Source organism: Trichosurus vulpecula, chromosome 5 (genome assembly GCF_011100635.1).
Source record: "Trichosurus vulpecula isolate mTriVul1 chromosome 5, mTriVul1.pri, whole genome shotgun sequence".
Classification (NCBI taxonomy): Eukaryota; Metazoa; Chordata; class Mammalia; order Diprotodontia; family Phalangeridae; genus Trichosurus; species Trichosurus vulpecula.
The window spans coordinates 159,192,480-159,210,196 of record NC_050577.1 but is presented as its reverse complement, the minus strand read 5'-3'; the positions used below and the strand labels follow the sequence as shown (position 1 = coordinate 159,210,196).

At 36.5% G+C, this 17,717-nt stretch overlaps 1 protein-coding gene across 1 annotated transcript in view; it reads left to right on the top strand.

Moving 5' to 3' along the window:
- The window catches only part of LOC118851101 (protein piccolo-like), a 41,739-nt gene extending 26,842 nt beyond the window's left edge, over window positions 1-14,897 (top strand). The window contains exon 3 of the mRNA XM_036760652.1: window positions 13,470-14,897. Coding sequence (XP_036616547.1) covers window positions 13,470-14,897 — 1,428 coding nt within the window. The remainder of the gene's footprint in view (window positions 1-13,469) is intronic.
- Window positions 14,898-17,717: the final 2,820 nt, after the last annotated feature.

Below are 17,717 nucleotides of genomic sequence, written 5' to 3'. Positions count from 1 at the left end.
ATAAAAGTGAAATTTCATTCATTATCTTTTCAGACTAATTGAAGATAAAAAAGTAGAATCTTATCTATTTCACATTATGTCCCCAATGATAGGATGGAAAATTGAACAAGGAAGATAGTTGTCTTCCTGCTTTTTGTTTCGTATTTTTGGCCTCCCAGGAAGTAAATCTTATTAGTTTCTCCTCCTACCCGCTCCCATTTTCAGAGACTTATGGCATATTTACACAGTGCAACAAATGGTGGATAGAGTGCTGGACTCAGTCTAGGAGGTTGAACCCTACTTCTGTTACTTAACGATAGTATGTCCCTGTGCAAGTAACTTAAGCCCCCTGAGCCTTAGTTCCCTTATTTGAAAAATGGGGATAAAACACCCTTACAGAGGTGCTGTAGAAATCAAATGTGCAAGCAATGTGCAGAAGGTATTTTGCAAACAGTAAAGTTCTATGTATCTGTGAGTTATTTAAAATTAAATTCAGTGAGGAAAGATAAGTTTACAAATTGATTTTTAAAAACATTTACAATGGTTTCTAGAGTTGACACAAAGAACCATAAAGACCTTTTTATACTTTGTATATTCATTGGGCCAGTGGTTTCCACTAAACTAAGGGTGGGGAACCTGTAGCCTCAAGGCCACATGTGGCCCTCTAGGTCCTCAAGTGTGGCCCTTTGGATGAATCCAGCTTCACAGAACAAATTCCCTTAATAAAAGGATTTGTTCTGTAAAACTTAGACTCAGTTGAAAGGCTGTACCCAAGGAGCTAGAAGGTCACATGTAGCCTCTAGGGCATCAGTTCTCTAGCCCTGCACTAAACTGAACTGGCACCACCAGAGGAGAGATTATAGTGATGTTTTCTATGGTCCAAACATTTTGGAGAAATTAGCATGTTCTGAGTGATCAATGACAATATTGACACACTAGTGGAACAGATTGCTAATTTAAGTAATACAAGTTCTATCCAGCCAAACCACTTCTAGGGCTGTATCCCAAAGAGATCATAAAAATGGGAAAAGGACACACATGTACAAAAATATTTATAGCAGCTCTTTTTTTGGTGGAAAAGAATTGGAAATTGAGGGGATGCCTATCTAGTTGTGGTATATGTATATAAGGGAATACTATTGTGCAATAAGAAATAATGAGCAGACAGACTTCAGAAAAACCTGGAAAGGCTTATATGAACTGATGCTGAGTAAGGGAAGCAGAACCAGGAGAACATTGTACACAGTTACAGACACATTGTGTGATGACTGACTTTGATAGACTTGGCTCTTCTTAGCAATGTAAGGTTCTAAGACAGCTCCGAAATTAATACAGGTTCTCTTGTGATAGGAAGGAAAGGAAATATGCATTCTGATAGCCTCTACTATGTGCGAGGTACTTTTTACAAATATTATCTCATTTGATTCTCACAACAACCCTTTTTTCAGTTGAAGAAACTGAAACAAATGGAGGCACAATGACTTGCTCAAAGTTGCACACCTAGTAAGTGTCTGAGACTGGATTTAAACTCAGGTTTTCCTGACTCTTGATCCAGTGCTCTATGCACCGTGCTACCAACTGTCTCTGGACGACATAGATTAAAGACTGTAGAATTTCAAATCCTATTGGGAAGAATGATTTCTTGTATCTCTGTTTTCACTTCTCTCCCTTTCTATTTAATTGTGCAGTGTCATTCAACTATTTTGATTTATCCAGACCAATGACGTCATTGGTGCATGAAATTCCCAGAGAGACAACTCTATCTACTAATGAATATCTACAAGTCTCTGGAAATTTACTGTGTTGAGAGTTGCTTGGAGACCCCAAAGGTTCAGTGACCTGCTCAGGGATCACAGGCAAATGAATGTCAGAGGCAGGGCTTTAAAGAAGTCTTCCTCACTCAAAGCCTTGATCTCTGTACTGTTATAATTTCCATTTCTCTGTGTTTTTATGCATGTACATATGTGTGTACACACTTATTTGCGTGTGTGTTTGGGGTGTATACATAGAATATGGTTCACTGATGCATTTCTGCAATAGTTATTGAACTTAAAGGATTATAAAGAGTTGCCATCAGGCACTAAAAAGTTGTATTACCTAGTCACATTACCTAGGTGTGTCAGAAGCAAGACCTTTTTAACCTGAGTCTTCCTGACTGAGGTTACTAAAACACATTGCATTTTTCTCTTAAACTTTAAATAATGTAAACATAAATAATATTAGGAAAATGTTAAGGATTGAGTGATGTACCTTTTCATTTTGGCTATGAACTGCTAAAATAGCTAGAATTTATATAATGCTTTAAAATTCACAAAGCACTTTGGATTTCTTTAATCTCACTTGATGCTCACAACAATCCTTTAAGGTAGGTACCATTGTTATTCCTATTTTACAAATGAAGAAATTGAGGCTGAAGATAGTTAAATTACATGCCTGTGATCATATGAGTATTAAGTGATTGAGGTATATTTTTAAGTCAGATCTTCCTTTATGCCAAGTTCAGTGCTCTAGCCATCGTGCCACCTAGTTGTTTAGTTGCTCTGATTAGATTAATTTGATCAATCTACTTTGAGTTTACATTACTAGAAGAAAATTCTTTCTTGGTTTTGAGACACAGAACTGGTAGTACTCTTTTTTTTTTAAGTTTAAAATTTTCATTATTTATTTGTTTTAATGTTCATTTGAAAAATTTGCATTCCAGTATTTTTCCCCCCTCCAGTCTCTCCCTCATCTACAGAGAAGGCAAGCAATAGGATATCAATTATACATGTGAAATCATATAAAACATATTTCCATATTAACCATGTTGTAAAAAATAGTCAAGAAAAATAAAGAAAGTGAGAAAATATGCTTCAAATATATTTAAGAATTCATCAGTTCTCTCTCTGGATGTAGATAACATTTTTCAGCATGAGTCCTTTGGAATTGTCTTGGATCATTGTATTGATCACAGTAGCTACATCTTTCACAGTTGATCATCATTCTAATATTGCTGGTACTGTGTACTATGTTCTCCTAGTTTTGCTCACTTCACTCTATATCAGTTCATATAAGTCTTCCCAGGTTTTTCTGAAACCATCCCTCTCATCATTTATTACACCACAATACCATTACAAATATATACAACTTATTAAGCCATTCTCCAGTTGGTGGGCATCCCCTCAATTTCTGATTCATTGCCACCACAAAAAGAGCTGCTATAAATATTTTTGTACAAATCAGGTCCTTTTTCTTTTTCTTTGATCTCTTTGTGATTCAGACCTAATAGTGGTATTGCCAGGTCAAAGGGTAGGCACAGTTTTATAGCTCTTTTGGGCATAGTTTTAAATTGTTCTCTATTAGGATTGAATCAGTTTAGAACTCCACCAACAGTGCATTAGGGTTCCTATTTTCCCACATCCTCTCCAGCATTTGTCATTTCCCTTTTTTTGTCATTTTAACCAATTTGATAGGTGTGAGGTGGTACCTCATAGTTGTTTTAATTTACATTTCTCTAATCAATATTGATTTAGACCATTTTTTCCTATGACTATAGATAGCTTTGATTTCTTCTTCTGAAAAGAAAAGGAAAATTTAGGCACTAAGTGTGAGCCCCAAGAGATAGGGTTGAGGATGTGTGTTTGCGGGAGGATGGTACTGAGGCTACATCTCTTATAATTACCTCTGTCTTTGTCCTACTTTGTCTTATGATCTTACTAAACCTCCCTAGGAAGATTCCATATTATGTAAACTTCAGTTTTTTTCTCAATTCTTTATTATTAATTAATTAATTTATTTATTTATTTAATATTTTTAGTTTTCAGCATTGATTTTCACAAGAGTTTGAATTACAATTTTTTCCCCATTTCTACCCTCCCCCCACTCTGAGATGCCATGTATTCTGATTGCCCTGTTCCCCAGTTAGTCCTCCCTTCTGTCACCCCACCCCCCATCCCCTTTTCCCTTACTTTCTTGTAGGGCAAGATAGATTTCTATGCCCCATTGCCTGTATATCTTATTTCCTAGTTGCGTGCCAAAACTTTTTTTTTTGAACATCTACTTTTAAAGCTTTGAGTTTCAAATTCTCTCCCCTCTTTCCTCCCCACCCACCCTCCCTAGGAAGGCAAGCAATTCAACATAGGCCACATGTGTATCATTATTCAAAACCCTTCCATAACACTCATGTTGTGAAAGACTGACTATATTTTACTCCTTCCTATCCTATCCGCCTTTATTCAATTTTCTCCCATGACCCTGTCCCTTTTCAAAAATGTTTGCTTTTGATTGCAACCTCCCCCTATCTGCCCTCCCTTCTTTCCTGTGTGGTAAGATACCCAACTGAGTGTGTATGTTATTCCCTCCTCGGGTCAGATCCGATGAGAGCAAGATTCACTTATTCCCCCTCACCTGCCCCCTCTTTCCTTCCCACAAAACTGCTTTTTCCTGCCACTTTTATGTGAGATAATTTACCCCATTCCATCTCTCCCTTTCTCCCTCTCTCAATATATTCCTCTCTCATCCCTTAATTTTATTTTGTTTTTTTTTAGATTTCATCCCTTTATATTCAACTCACCCTGTGGCGCTGTGTGTGTGTGTGTGTGTGTGTGTGTGTGTGTGTGTGTGTGTATTCCCTTCAGCTACCCTAATACTGAGGTCTCATGAATTATACACATCATCTTTCCATGTAGGAATGTAAACAAAACAGTTCAACTTTAGTTCCCTTATGATTTTTCTTTCTTGTTTACCTTTACATGCTTCTCTTGATTCTTGTGTTTGAAACTCAAATTTTCTATTTAGCTCTGGTCTTTCCACTGAGAAAGCTTGAAAGTCCTCTACTTTGTTGAAAATCCATGTTTTGCCTTGGAGCATGATACTCAGTTTTACTGGGTAGGTGATTCTTGGTTTTAATCCTAGCTCCATTGACCTCCAGAATATCATATCCCGAGCCCTTCAATCCCTTAATGTAGAAGCTGCTAGATCTTGTGTTATCCTGACTTTATTTCCACAATACTCAAATCGTTTCTTTCTGGCTGCTTGCAGTATTTTCTCCTTGATCCTGGAGCTCTGGAATTTGGCAACAATATTCCTAGGAGTTTTCTTTTTGGGATCTTTTTCAGGAGGAGATCATTGTATTTTTTTCCATTTCTATTTTACCCTTTGGCTCTAGAATATCACAGCAGTTTTCCTTGATGATTCCTTGAAAGATGATATCTAGGCTCTTGTTTTGATCATGGCTTTCAGGTAGTCCAGTAATTTTAAAATTATCTCACCTGGGTCTATTTTCCAGGTCAGTGGTTTTTCCAATGAGATATTTCACATTGTCTTCCATTTTTTCATTCTTTTGGTTCTGTTTTATACTATCTTGATTTCTCATGAAGTCACTAGCTTCCACTTGCTCCAATCTAATTTTTAAGCTAGTATTTTCTTCAGTGGGTTTTTTGGACCTCCTTTTCCATTTGGCTAATTCTGCCTTTCAAGGCATTCTTCTCTTCATTGGCTTTTTGGAGCTCTTTTGCAATTTGAATTAGTCTATTTTTAAGGTGTTATTTTCTTCAGGATTTTTTGAGTCTCTTTTATTAAGTCACTGACTTGTTTTTCACAGTTTTCTTCCCTCACTCTCATTTCTCTTCCCAATTTTTCCTCTACTTCTCTTACTTGCTTTTCCAAATTCTTTTTGAGCTCTTCCATGGCCTGAGACCAGTTCATGTTTTTCTTGGAGGCTTTTGATATAGGCTCTTTGAGTTTGTTGACCTCTTCTGGCTGTATGTTTTTGTCTTCTTTGTCACCAAAGAAAGATTCCAAAATCTGAGTCTGAATCTGAGTCTGTTTTTGCTGCCTGGCCATATTCCCAGCCAGCTACTTGACCCTTGAGTTTTTCATGGTGGTATGACTGCTTGTAGAGTACTCTCTAGAGTACTTTGTCCCAAGCTTGAGGGGCTGCACTGTTGTTTTTCGGGCTATTTCTACACAGCCAGCTCTGCCACACCAGTGCTCCTCTTCCCCCAAGGACCACCAAGGAAGACCCCAACTCAGGTCTAAGCAGCCTGTGAGCTCCTGCTCTGAACCACCACTTAATTCCTCCCACCAGGTGGGCCTGGGGCCAGAAGCAACTGCAGCTCTAGCTCTGTAAGTAATCTCAGGCTGCACCACCTCTGCTGCGAACTGTGAACTCCTTTCATTTTGTGCCTGAAGTTTTTCCCACTAACCTTCTCTGTTGTCTTTGGTGTTTGTGGGTTGAGAAGTCTGGTAACTGCCACAGCTCACTGATTCAGGGCACTAGGGCCTGTTCTGCCTGGCTCCCAGTCTGGTTGGTCCGAGTCCAGCCCACACTGGGCTCTGCTCCACTCAGGTCCCAGCTCCCTGGGATAGACCTTCCCCTGTGACCATCCAGGCTGTTCTGGGCTGGAACCCTGCTTACTTCTGCTTTTTCGTGGGTTCTGCAGTTCTAGGATTTGTCCAGAGCCATTTTTATAGGTGTTTGGAGGGCCCTGGGGGAGAGCTTTAGGTAAGTCCCTGCTTTCCAGCCACCACCTTGGCTCTGCCCCCAGTGGTAGTACTGTTAAGCCCGTTTTTCAGTGTATTGGTGTATGTGTGTATATATATATGTATATATATATATCTCAAAATATTTTCCTTTGTATAAGAAATGGAAAAAAATAGGGAATTTGGAATTCCTAGATTTTAATCTTATTACTTCCATCAAAGGGTCACGAGGCACAAATTTGAAAATAAAAGTGCTTATAGTATCATAGCAACATATGCAAGTAAAATAAGGGTAGTAAGATTTCATAGTTTTCAAAACACTAGGTAGGGCAGCAGTGAAAAATCCAAACAGAAAGAACCTAAGAGGTTGTCCTGGTGTAAGGTAAGATATCTTTGAAATTTTCTAGGAGGGGGAAAAATACCAGATGATGACCCTGGACGAGAGATGTGATGAAAGACATATAATTATATGAGTCATTTTATGTATTTGCACTTTTGTTTGACATCTGTAAAATGGGGATAATAAAGCTTACAACCAGATGGGGCTTTTAAAGGACTTTAAGCTGCAAAGATGGAATGTACTGTTAGATATTTTTTTCCTAAACTACTTACTGAAGAAATGGAGTAGATTGAGCATAAATAGATTGGCTTTTCAGCCTAACCTTTCAGGAACTTTCCTTTCTTAAGAATAACTTCAAAATATATTAGGTACCTTTTTCAAGGAATCCAAGTGTTTTTTTTTATAATAAGCAAGCACAAAAAAGCAAAAACCTTTTATAACTTGAACAAAATGACTTTTGAAAAGAGATTAACTCTGTGATGGTTTTAGTTTTTAAGCACAGAACTTTTGGAAATACAATGAAATACATTGCAAAAAGAGAGTCAGATAATCCTTGTCTCCCTTTGAAAGACAAAAACAAAGACAAAATAGATTTTTTCACAAAGATATTAAGTATGGTTTTAGCCTCTCTGCCCTTAGATTCACTAAAATAGAGAAAATATATTTTTGGGTGGAGCATTTAATGTTGTATGGTGCCATATGGAGCAAGCTCCATGATATAAAGCACCTGGGTTATAAATATAGGTGTCTACACATACTTCAACTCAGGGATTACTTACATGAATTCATTTGGTCATTGCCTGGTTAGACCAATTTTGTAGTTCGACACAAAATGAATCAATGTACAAGAACTCATTAAAACCTTCCCTATTATCTGCCAGGAATTGTGTTTCAAACTGGAAATATAGACGGGGAAAATGAAAAGATCTCTATTATCAACAAACTTATATATGGGAGAGACAAAGTGAATGCAAAATAAATACAAATTAATTTCAGAGTTAAAGAGTTTAACTGAAGCATCAGGAAGGACCTCATGTAGGATGTTGCTGAGCTTTAAAGAATATTAGGGATTCTTGAGTCTCTATAAGAGATACAATGCATTCCATATGTGAAGGGACAGACTATACAAAAGGATGGAAAGGTGAGACATGCTGATATAGATCAGCTCAATTGGACCATAGGGTAGTAAAAAAGGAGTAAATGAGTAGTTATCCTGAACCAAAACAAAACTGTATTTGGATATTATCTTGCCACAGGATGCTTTGCTTCAAAGATATAGCCCCTATGTGTGCACTCTAGGCAAAATGTGAAATTCTTATGCATTGGAAAGTTGCATAACTTGTATATTATTGCTCAATGGAGACGTTATGCCTGTAGCAACAATTCAGCTACCAGCTCCTGTGGCTGTGTAAAACCAACAACCAGCACACAGAGGGCCACTAACACAGGTTCTTTGATCTGCCTTACTAAGGAAAGTAACATTAAGGGGCTAACAATCTCACTTTAATCCAACATACAAATATCATTCACTTCGTTCAGGGGGAAAAGCCAGCAACCTTAACTTCAGAGCAAATACAAACAAATTACAAACATACATTATAAACAGCCCAAATACAAATCATAGTTACCAGGAAAGCATCGACATCTGCATTGATAGGCTGGGAGGATCTTAGGGTGGCTGCCCAGAGTCCCACACCACTCTTCCAGTGACTGAGAGCCCCAGACAGAACACCAGCCTTTGAGCTTTTATGCTCTGTTCAGGGCTCAAAAGATTCACACCTAATCAGCAAAAGGGCATGAGCCTGGGGCTTTACACTTAGTTAGCAAAAGGGTGTGTGCCTGGAGCTTTGCTCCTAGTAAGACTCAAAGACAATTAATTTAGCATTCTAAAAGGGTAGAATAGTCCCACCTTAATTAACAATACAATGCCTTCTTTTTAAAATGTGCCACATAGTTTGTCATAAATATGTACCATCAAGATTTCTGGTATTTTAGGTATGTTGAACAGTGTATTAATTATCATACCTAGATTAGGGTATGCAGCCTTGCTACTGTGGCATGTCAGTTTTTTTTGCCTCCCTGGAAGACAGCTCAGGATCATCTAATGCTCTACTAAGTTCAAATTGTTGGAGACTTCTGAGTAAGAATAGACAGGAAGAACGAGAGGAAAAACAGATCAGTTATTTCCTTCCATCCTACCCCCAAAGTGCCTGTATACATACAATTATTTGAAACATACAACAGTCATACTATCCTAAAGAAGCTCCCATGATGTGGATGATGATGAAAAAATAATCTCTGGAGCTAGCTTGAAAGGACCTAGGTCGATTGGAACTTCTTCTGTCCTAGGAGATATAGCAGCTGGGCCTAACTACACAGACAAGTATGTTTTGAGCAATTATAATTGGATTGCAGTCCCTGGAGGGCAAGGATCATTTCTTATACTAATATGAAATGCCTTCAATGTTTAGCATAGTATCATCTGCAAAGTAGGTACTCAACAAACATTTAATGAATGACTAAATATGCTCTAGATCTAATTAGAATTGTCTCAGAGGAATTAGACATATTTAAATATAATTTCTCAAAATAAAGAAACTCATCATTTTAAGGGATATATACCAACTTTCTATGTCATTTAACTCTAGTGTATTAACAAGTCTTTGAGGGATACGTCAACTGTTTTTTGTGGTATTATATATAAAGGCCATTCAAATAGTCTCAAAGCATGTTTCACATGCTACTGCTTCCCCAAATATTTCAATAGATAGAATATTCACAACTTGGAAGTAGATAGTAAGCCTGGGTATTAGATAATAGTACCTTCATTCCTCCAGATACATTGCTGGTAACATTGATTTTCGTTACAACCCTTTATCTGTATTTGCTGCTTTGAATGTACCTTGGGGACATGTTGCTTCCTCTCCTTTAGGGATATGATGATACATGTAACTGTGGCCCCAAATGGTTCATCACTAATATTTCTTTGATCCAAAGGGAAACTGACATTTGAAGGACTGATATGTCCTCTCATCCACTGGCTCAGATTAATGTTAATAAGGGTAGTGTATTTTACAACCTAGAGCAGAATTAGGTCAATGTTATGGACAGAATGTTCAAAAGAGAGCTATAAGGGATTTCAGAGGCCATCTAGCCCTATCACTTCATTTCACAAATGAGGGAAACTGAGGCTCAGAAGGCTTAGTATTGCCCAAGGTTAATTTTCATAGGTTAGGTTTGAATCCAGATCTTCTGAAACCTTAATCAGTGCCCTGTTCACTGCACCACTTAAACATCTTCAATTAATTAGGTTAAAATTCATAGGGACATTGCTGAGGAACATAACTTTTATTTTAAGTGGTATGGGATCCAGTAGGTGAAGTGTAGAGCTTGTTATAGAAATCCCCCCCCCCCATTTTACAACATACAGGTAAATAAAATCCTTAACATTGACAGTTTTCTCTTTATTGAGTTAGAATGAAATGGGAATACCAGTGCTTTCAGTAAAAAAACTGTCAAAATCCTGAGGAAAATAAAATACATTGCATAAAAATACTTTTCATTTCCAAGTATTTGGCCTGTGGAATTAGATTAAATACGAAAGAGGCTGTTTTCCAAATCTCTAGAGGAAGACAACTTTTTATATTGTGAGAGAAGCAGAAAGATGACTTTAACTTGTGTTCCAAGAGTGTCAAGGACCCTCTAGGTTGTGATATATTTCATTTGTAGAAACTCAAGAATGAAAGACTATTGGGTGAAAGGTCAGGATTCTACAGGTTGACTAGGAGGAAGGAAGAGAAGGAGAACTTTGTGCATTTGCTACCAATGGAAAGAATATGGGGTCAATATCCATTCACCACTTCCAATACTACCACCAAGAGGAGAGAGAGAGTACCATATCTGGTACAAGTATATACATGTATATACTTGTACCAGATATGGTAGTATATGTCTGTAATCCATTCTATTGGGGAGGCTGAGTCTGATGGATTGCTTGAGCTTGAGAATTTCAAGTTGCAGTAGGGCTAAAGGCTATTGATTATTCACATCATGTCTAGTGCCAATGTGAGCTCTTGGTAGTGGGAGCCACTAGGATGCCTAAGGAGGGGAGACCTGGCATAGGCAGAAAGTGGAACAGGTCAAAACTCCTGTACTGATCAGTACTGGGATTAGCCCAAGAATAACTATTAGACTTTGAGCCTTGGTGATGTAGGGAGAGAGTCTCAAAACCAAACCAAAGAAACAAGCAAAAAAAATAAACAAAAAAAACAGATAAAAAAGCCTCAGGTATTGGGATGAGACAGAGCATATACTATTAAGTATGATGATGTTTTTCTCTTCTACCAATAATCTAGAAAAATCCAAAGATGAAACTAGAGGGCACATTAAAACAGGTAGTATGTGACATTTGAATGGTAAAACTGGAAGCAAATCCTTGGAGTTTTTTTTTGATGTGTATAATAAATGCAAGAAATTTACTTGTTATCAAAAATAATCTTAGAAGAGGAAAACATAGACAAATTATTAATGTGTGGTTTGAGCATATCATTTATATGTAGGATTTGATAAAGTGAATAGAAGGAACCAATAAGGAAATGCCCCCCCCCCCCAAAGTATTTGATTTAAGAAGGTTAACACAACTGTAGACACGTTTCAAAAATAGAAGTTATGGTATCTTTAGAAATTTACAAAGGCTTATAGCAATGCAATAGAAAAAAGCATTTATTTAGAATCAGAGGAATGGAGTTTCAAATCTAGAATCAACTACTTGTGACTTTGGGCAAATAATTCAACCTTTAAGGGCCTGAGTTTCCATATCTAGGAAATGAGCAAGCTTCACTGTAAAATCTTTATGTTCCTGACCAGTTTCCACATCCTTTGAATTCATCCTTAATTTTATTGCCCAGCTGAGTGATTCTTCCTTCCCCTCCATTCCCTTCTCTTTATTTTTTCCTTTCCTTGGACCAGGAGGTGAGTGGGAGATTGTAAAAGAGTTGAAATCAAATTTTGGAAGAGAGGGACTTATAAGGAGACAGCAGAAGAATAGGGCTGGAAATTAGAACTGGGGAGATGAATTGGTGTACTGAAGTGTTTTCACAGATCATTCCACATAACATAGATGATGGAATGATTGCTTCTTGGGATTTCTGCTCCCTTGTAATTGGTGCCTTTAGAAAGCAATTTAATCTGCTTTGAGATTTCAAAGGTTTAATATTGATGAGAATGAAAAGCAACTGTTGACAGGAGAGTTTAGTTCTAAAAGCATTTAGTCATGAAGTGTATTTTTAGAAATATACTCATGAGATAGATTTTTGTATGCAATCCATATATTATCTGAGAGTGGTCCAATCCTCTTCTGAAGTACACAATTATCCCCAGGGTGTATACTTTCATAATAAATGTTATTTCATTCTAGTTAGAGATCATATAGGCATTTTTATCAGCTTTAAGATAAGTCATATAAGCCTTTTACTTAAGTTCTTTTTGTAAGAAACAATTTTATAAACTCTGATCACATCATGTGGTTGATGATTTTCAATAGAAGAGCTATAGATGGACCACATGGATGAACTGACACTTTTTTCCTGTCATCTGAGCAGGCAAATTTCATTCTCTAAACCTACCATGAGAGATCATCTAATTTATATTTTAATTTGAAGAATCATAAAGTTATAAGATTTGGATCTGGAAGGGACATTAGAGGTCATTTAGTCCATTCCCGCCTTCCCACTTCATTTTCTAAAGGAGGAAATAGACCTAGAGAAAGGTAGTGATTTGTTTAAAGTCACACTGCTGGTAAGGGAAGAGAGCAGTGATTTAAAACCACATTTTCTGATTTTAAGTTCCTTCTACCATATCTCACTGAGTAAAGCATATGCATCTTTTTGAAGAGCTTCGTTCAGGACTTAGAACTCTGTACTGGATATCACTGGAGAAATCTCTTGTAAGCCTTATCTGTAGGCTAATCTTAGGAATTTTTAACAACCTTTTTTGTGTGCCCTGATTTCTGCCTAAATCAGATCTGGTTGGAACAAAAGGACAAATTTTATACTAATTAAAGCAAAGAGTTTACATACAAAAATGTGTGTATGTGTGTATGTATGTATATATCTATCTATATCTATATCTATATATATATATATACATGTGTATGTATGTGTGTATGTGTTTGTGTGAGTATATTTCTGTGTATATATGTGTGTGTATCTATACATATAGATACATATGCGTGCACACACACACACACACACACATATATAATATATATATATATATATATATATATATATATATATATATATATATATATATATATATATATATATATATTGCCTGAGAAGGAAATGCACTATCATATTGATCTTCAATATCTCCTTTTCTTCAGAAACATAGCTTTTTCACATTTTACAGATCTCCAGTTTTTAATTCCATTAACCTTTTTGGTTGTAATCAATGTTTTGATTCATTTGGGAGATGCTCATTTGTTTATTCTACAAATATTTATTGAGCACATGTTAAGGTCTAGGCATTTAGTGGCACACGAAGATGAATAAGACATAGCCTCTGTCCTCAAGGAGCAACTCCTTATTGTGAATATTTATGTGATTCTTGCTTATTTACCAATTTATAATCTTTTGAAAACCCTCTGAATTGGTATTTTAATTACATTTATTTTTGTTCCTTACAGGTTAAAGAGTGGCTTTGTTTAAACTGCCAGATGCAAAGAGCATTGGGTGGTGATTTGGCCCCAGTTCCACCAACTCCTCAGCAGAAACAGAAGGTTAGCCCTGTGGTTACAGCATCTTCCGTGACTAAACCAGCCCCTCCATCCCAGCAGCCTTCCCTGAAGAAAGATGTTACCCCTAAACCAGATCTTTCAAAGCCCCCTGAGATGAAAAAGCCTCCGCCACTCACAAAACAACCATCCATTCCAGGCTCTCCTCCAGCAAAAGCCAAGCAGCCTTCCCCCAGAGAGTCTGTAACCCAGCCAAACCCTCACCCAGAGCCTTCTCTGAAATCCGAACAAGCCAAGGCACCAATGGCTGATGACAAACCCAAACAGCCAAAGATACAGAAGCCTACAACAGATGTTGTGGCTTCCTCGTTAGCTTCAGTGAAACCAGATCTCCCAGGCTCCAAAATACAATCCCAGGTTCAGGAGAAAACAGCACAGCCTCCTAAAACAGATTCTGCCAAACCAACACAAATTATCCCACCAGTGGGGGATAAAGAAATCCCACCTGATTCTAAAGGCCCATCAAGTACTCCATCTGATTCCAAACTCACTCCACAACCTGGGATGATCTCAGAGAGTAAAAGTCAAAAACAAGTTGATGCAGTTCAAAAGAAGGAAGACCCTAAGAAAGCACAAACCAAAATGAGCCCCAAGCCAGATGCCAAGCAAATGCCAAAAGGATCGCCTACCCTCCCAGGCACAAAGCCTAGTCCTGGACAACCCACACCTATTGCCCAGCAGCCCCCTAAGACTCAAGAGCAGTCAAGACGGTTCAGTCTTAATCTGGGAGGTATTACGGATGCCCCCAAATCACAGCCTACAACTCCCCAAGAGACAGTGACTGGGAAGCTATTTGGATTTGGAGCATCTATCTTTAGCCAGGCATCAAATTTAATTTCCACAGCTGGCCAAGCAGGAACTCAAGCACAAGGTATGCCAGGGGCTCCAACCAAACAACCCCCTCCTCCTTCACATCCACCGGTGTCTCAGGTACCACCTAAGCCCACCAGTCAAACTCCACAAGCAGTTCCTAAAACCACACCTGTTAAAAAGGACACAAAAGCTCCAATTAGTGAAAAAACTGAGGTGCCTAAAACTGAACAGGTTGCCCCAATCAAAGGCACAGAATCAGAGAAGAAGCCTCTTCCCACAAAGGATAGCAAACCTCAAATGGTAGAACCACAAAAAGCTGCTGGTCCTCTTGAATCAGAAAAGCCCACCAAGCCAAAATCTACTTGCCCCCTTTGTAAAACTGGCTTAAATGTGGGCTCTAAGGATCCTCCCAACTTTAATACTTGTACAGAATGCAAGAATGTGGTGTGCAATCTCTGTGGATTTAACCCGACGCCACACTTAAGTGAGGTAGGAAATCACATTTAATTTTCTTTTAATCCTAAGATGTTTTAGTGATCAATATTATGAGATGAGAAAATTGTACTTCTGGTGAGCAAAACAAAATGAATAATGCTTTAACTATGAAATGTTTTAACTGTTTATGAAATTATACCATCATGTTAAAAAGTGGTTTGATTTACCTTCTGGTTGGTTAACATATTTGGAATATTAGGATAAAGAAAAAAAGAAACATGGGAAATTCATATAATAATGGTTCCTTAATTTTTTGGAATTATAAACTTATGGCTTAAATAAGTATATTATTTGTTATTGAGGTCAGTATTCAATAACTATGTCAGCATTGTTGGTCTAGGGTATCTTTTCTTCAATCTGAATTTCAGTTAATGTGAGTCTATAACAATTTAAAATCCATTATATATCAATTTTCATTTCCAAAGAAAGCTCAAGAAATAAGAGTAACTTAATAAGGTTGATTATAGATGGGGATTGGGAAATGAAAATGGGCAGATGTATTTTTCATATAGTTCTTAACTTTTGCTATCAGAAATTTTTTATCATTGCTATAGAAATATACTTTCTAGGTACTGTAAGATGCTATCTGCATATGGAGAAAGAACTGAGAATAGAAGAATGTACAGAAAGATTTTACATGTGTAAGCATATATGTGCGTGTATGAGTAAACATACACAAATAATTGTATCTAGGGGAGAGGGAGAGAAGAAAAAAAGGGAAAAAAGTTACACAATAACTTTAAAAAATAGCAAGCTGTACATAATAGATTTGCAGTTTTATGCACAATCATCTTTATTCTTCTATTCTGTTATGGAAATGCCTGTTTTATTTAAGTTCAGAATAAAATAAAAAAAAACTTTTTAAAAAGGATGTAGGAAAGAAATGGAAAATTAGACCCTGAATTATAAAGAATTCATAGTCTTAGTTAAAACAGGAACCACAACATACACACACACACACACATTACGTATACACACACACATATATATACACACATACACATATATGCACAACACATGTATATGTGTGTATATATGTAAATATAACATATATATGTACATGCATATAATATATTATACAAACATTAAAATTACCCAAGAATACTTAGGAATATGTGTAATTAATAGTCATTTGAAAATATCTGTACTGATTAGTGTGGTGTGCTGGATAGGGTTAATGAAGAGGATGGACGTGTACAAAAAGTGATATTAGCAATTTTGACAACAGTGACAAAAGTTTATGCCAAGAATTCTGGACCTCAGATTCATTCAATAGATTTCAAATATTATTCAACATGTTCTTTCCAGTCACTTTATCATTCCACTCACATATCCCTTATTTTCCAATTCTTTGGCATTTAAATCTTAATATTAGCTATTGCAATTAATAAATGAGCATGTTTAATTTTTTGTTTTCTATACAACATTAAATAAACTCTTTTTCACAAACTCAAGTACAAACCAAAAATTGTCATTGCCTTTTGACCACCAGTAACTTTGACCTAATGTGAAAAGTTATATATAAATGAGTCACCTTTACTTTTTATCTGAATTTATATCCTATTTTAAATATTGGGAATACTGTTAAATTGCACCTATCTTAGATACGGGTATAAAGTTATATTTACCTCATCATTAAGAGTGGCAAAAAACTTTATTCCAATTTGTACTGTTTTGTTTTTGAGATATTCACTCTCAAAAACAATTACCTAATGTTATTTTAGGATTTTCAACATTTTATTCTTTAAATAACATCTTTAGGATAATAGTATAAGGCAAATATCTTAAATGTTTAAAAGGAGAATAATAACATTAAGGTAATAAAAATTTGAAAAGTACAAATAGTAAACTATAACCACTATATTGTATAGAGAGTCAACTCTACGACATGCTTATTTTGAAAAATTGGAGTATATATGGAAAATAAGGGGCTAGGTCCAACATGGTTATTCTCTGACATAATTTCAGTAATTCTTGAAAGAATACAAGTGTTTGTTCATGCCTAGATGAAGCTTTTTAGCTATTCTGTGTTTTTTAACTATTTAATTTCATTACTTGAGATATAAGAATAGGAGAGTTATTTCCTGCAGGGAAACACTGAGGGTGAATCTTATGCTTTTAGAATGTTAGAAGGCTTAAAATATTCTTATTAATAAAGGTTTTACTGCAGTCTTTCCTGAACGCAGAGGGTCAAAATTAAAATGTTGTTTTATGCTTTATACTTTCTATTTTCTGCATTGCCCCCAAGTCTCCATGGCAGTATTTACCAAAAGTTCAGCAATCATCTAACAATGCTTTGACAGGGAAACCACATCTGATAACCCAGAAGGATTCTTTGATCGGTTGATTTGTAAAGGTGGTAACATGGCTTGCTGGGAGAAGTAGTGCTCTAGAATTTATGAACATATTTTAGTAAAAGTAGAAGACAAGTGAAATTAATTTCTCTCATCATGGCCCTTTTCAAATAGAAGAGGAATAAGGAAAACACCTAGGCATTTAAATTTCTTGTGCTTATTCAACCCTTTCTGCTTTCTGCCAAAGGATTATTTCTTTCTCTGGTCACATGCATTTTGGCAGTCTAGAATTTGTGATGTGGACAGTGGTGTGTGTGCATGTGTGTGTGTGTGTGTGTGTACACAGAGATTGATTTATATCTATCTATATATCTTAATGTCTATATCTGTATGGGATGGCACATAGGATTTTCCTGTTTCTTATGAGAAAGTTGTTTTTTATGTCACAGAGTACTTCCTGTGTAACCTGCGACAAGTTATTTAATCTTCCTGGACTTAAATTTTCTCAACTTTAAAATAAGGGGGTTGTCTTAGATGA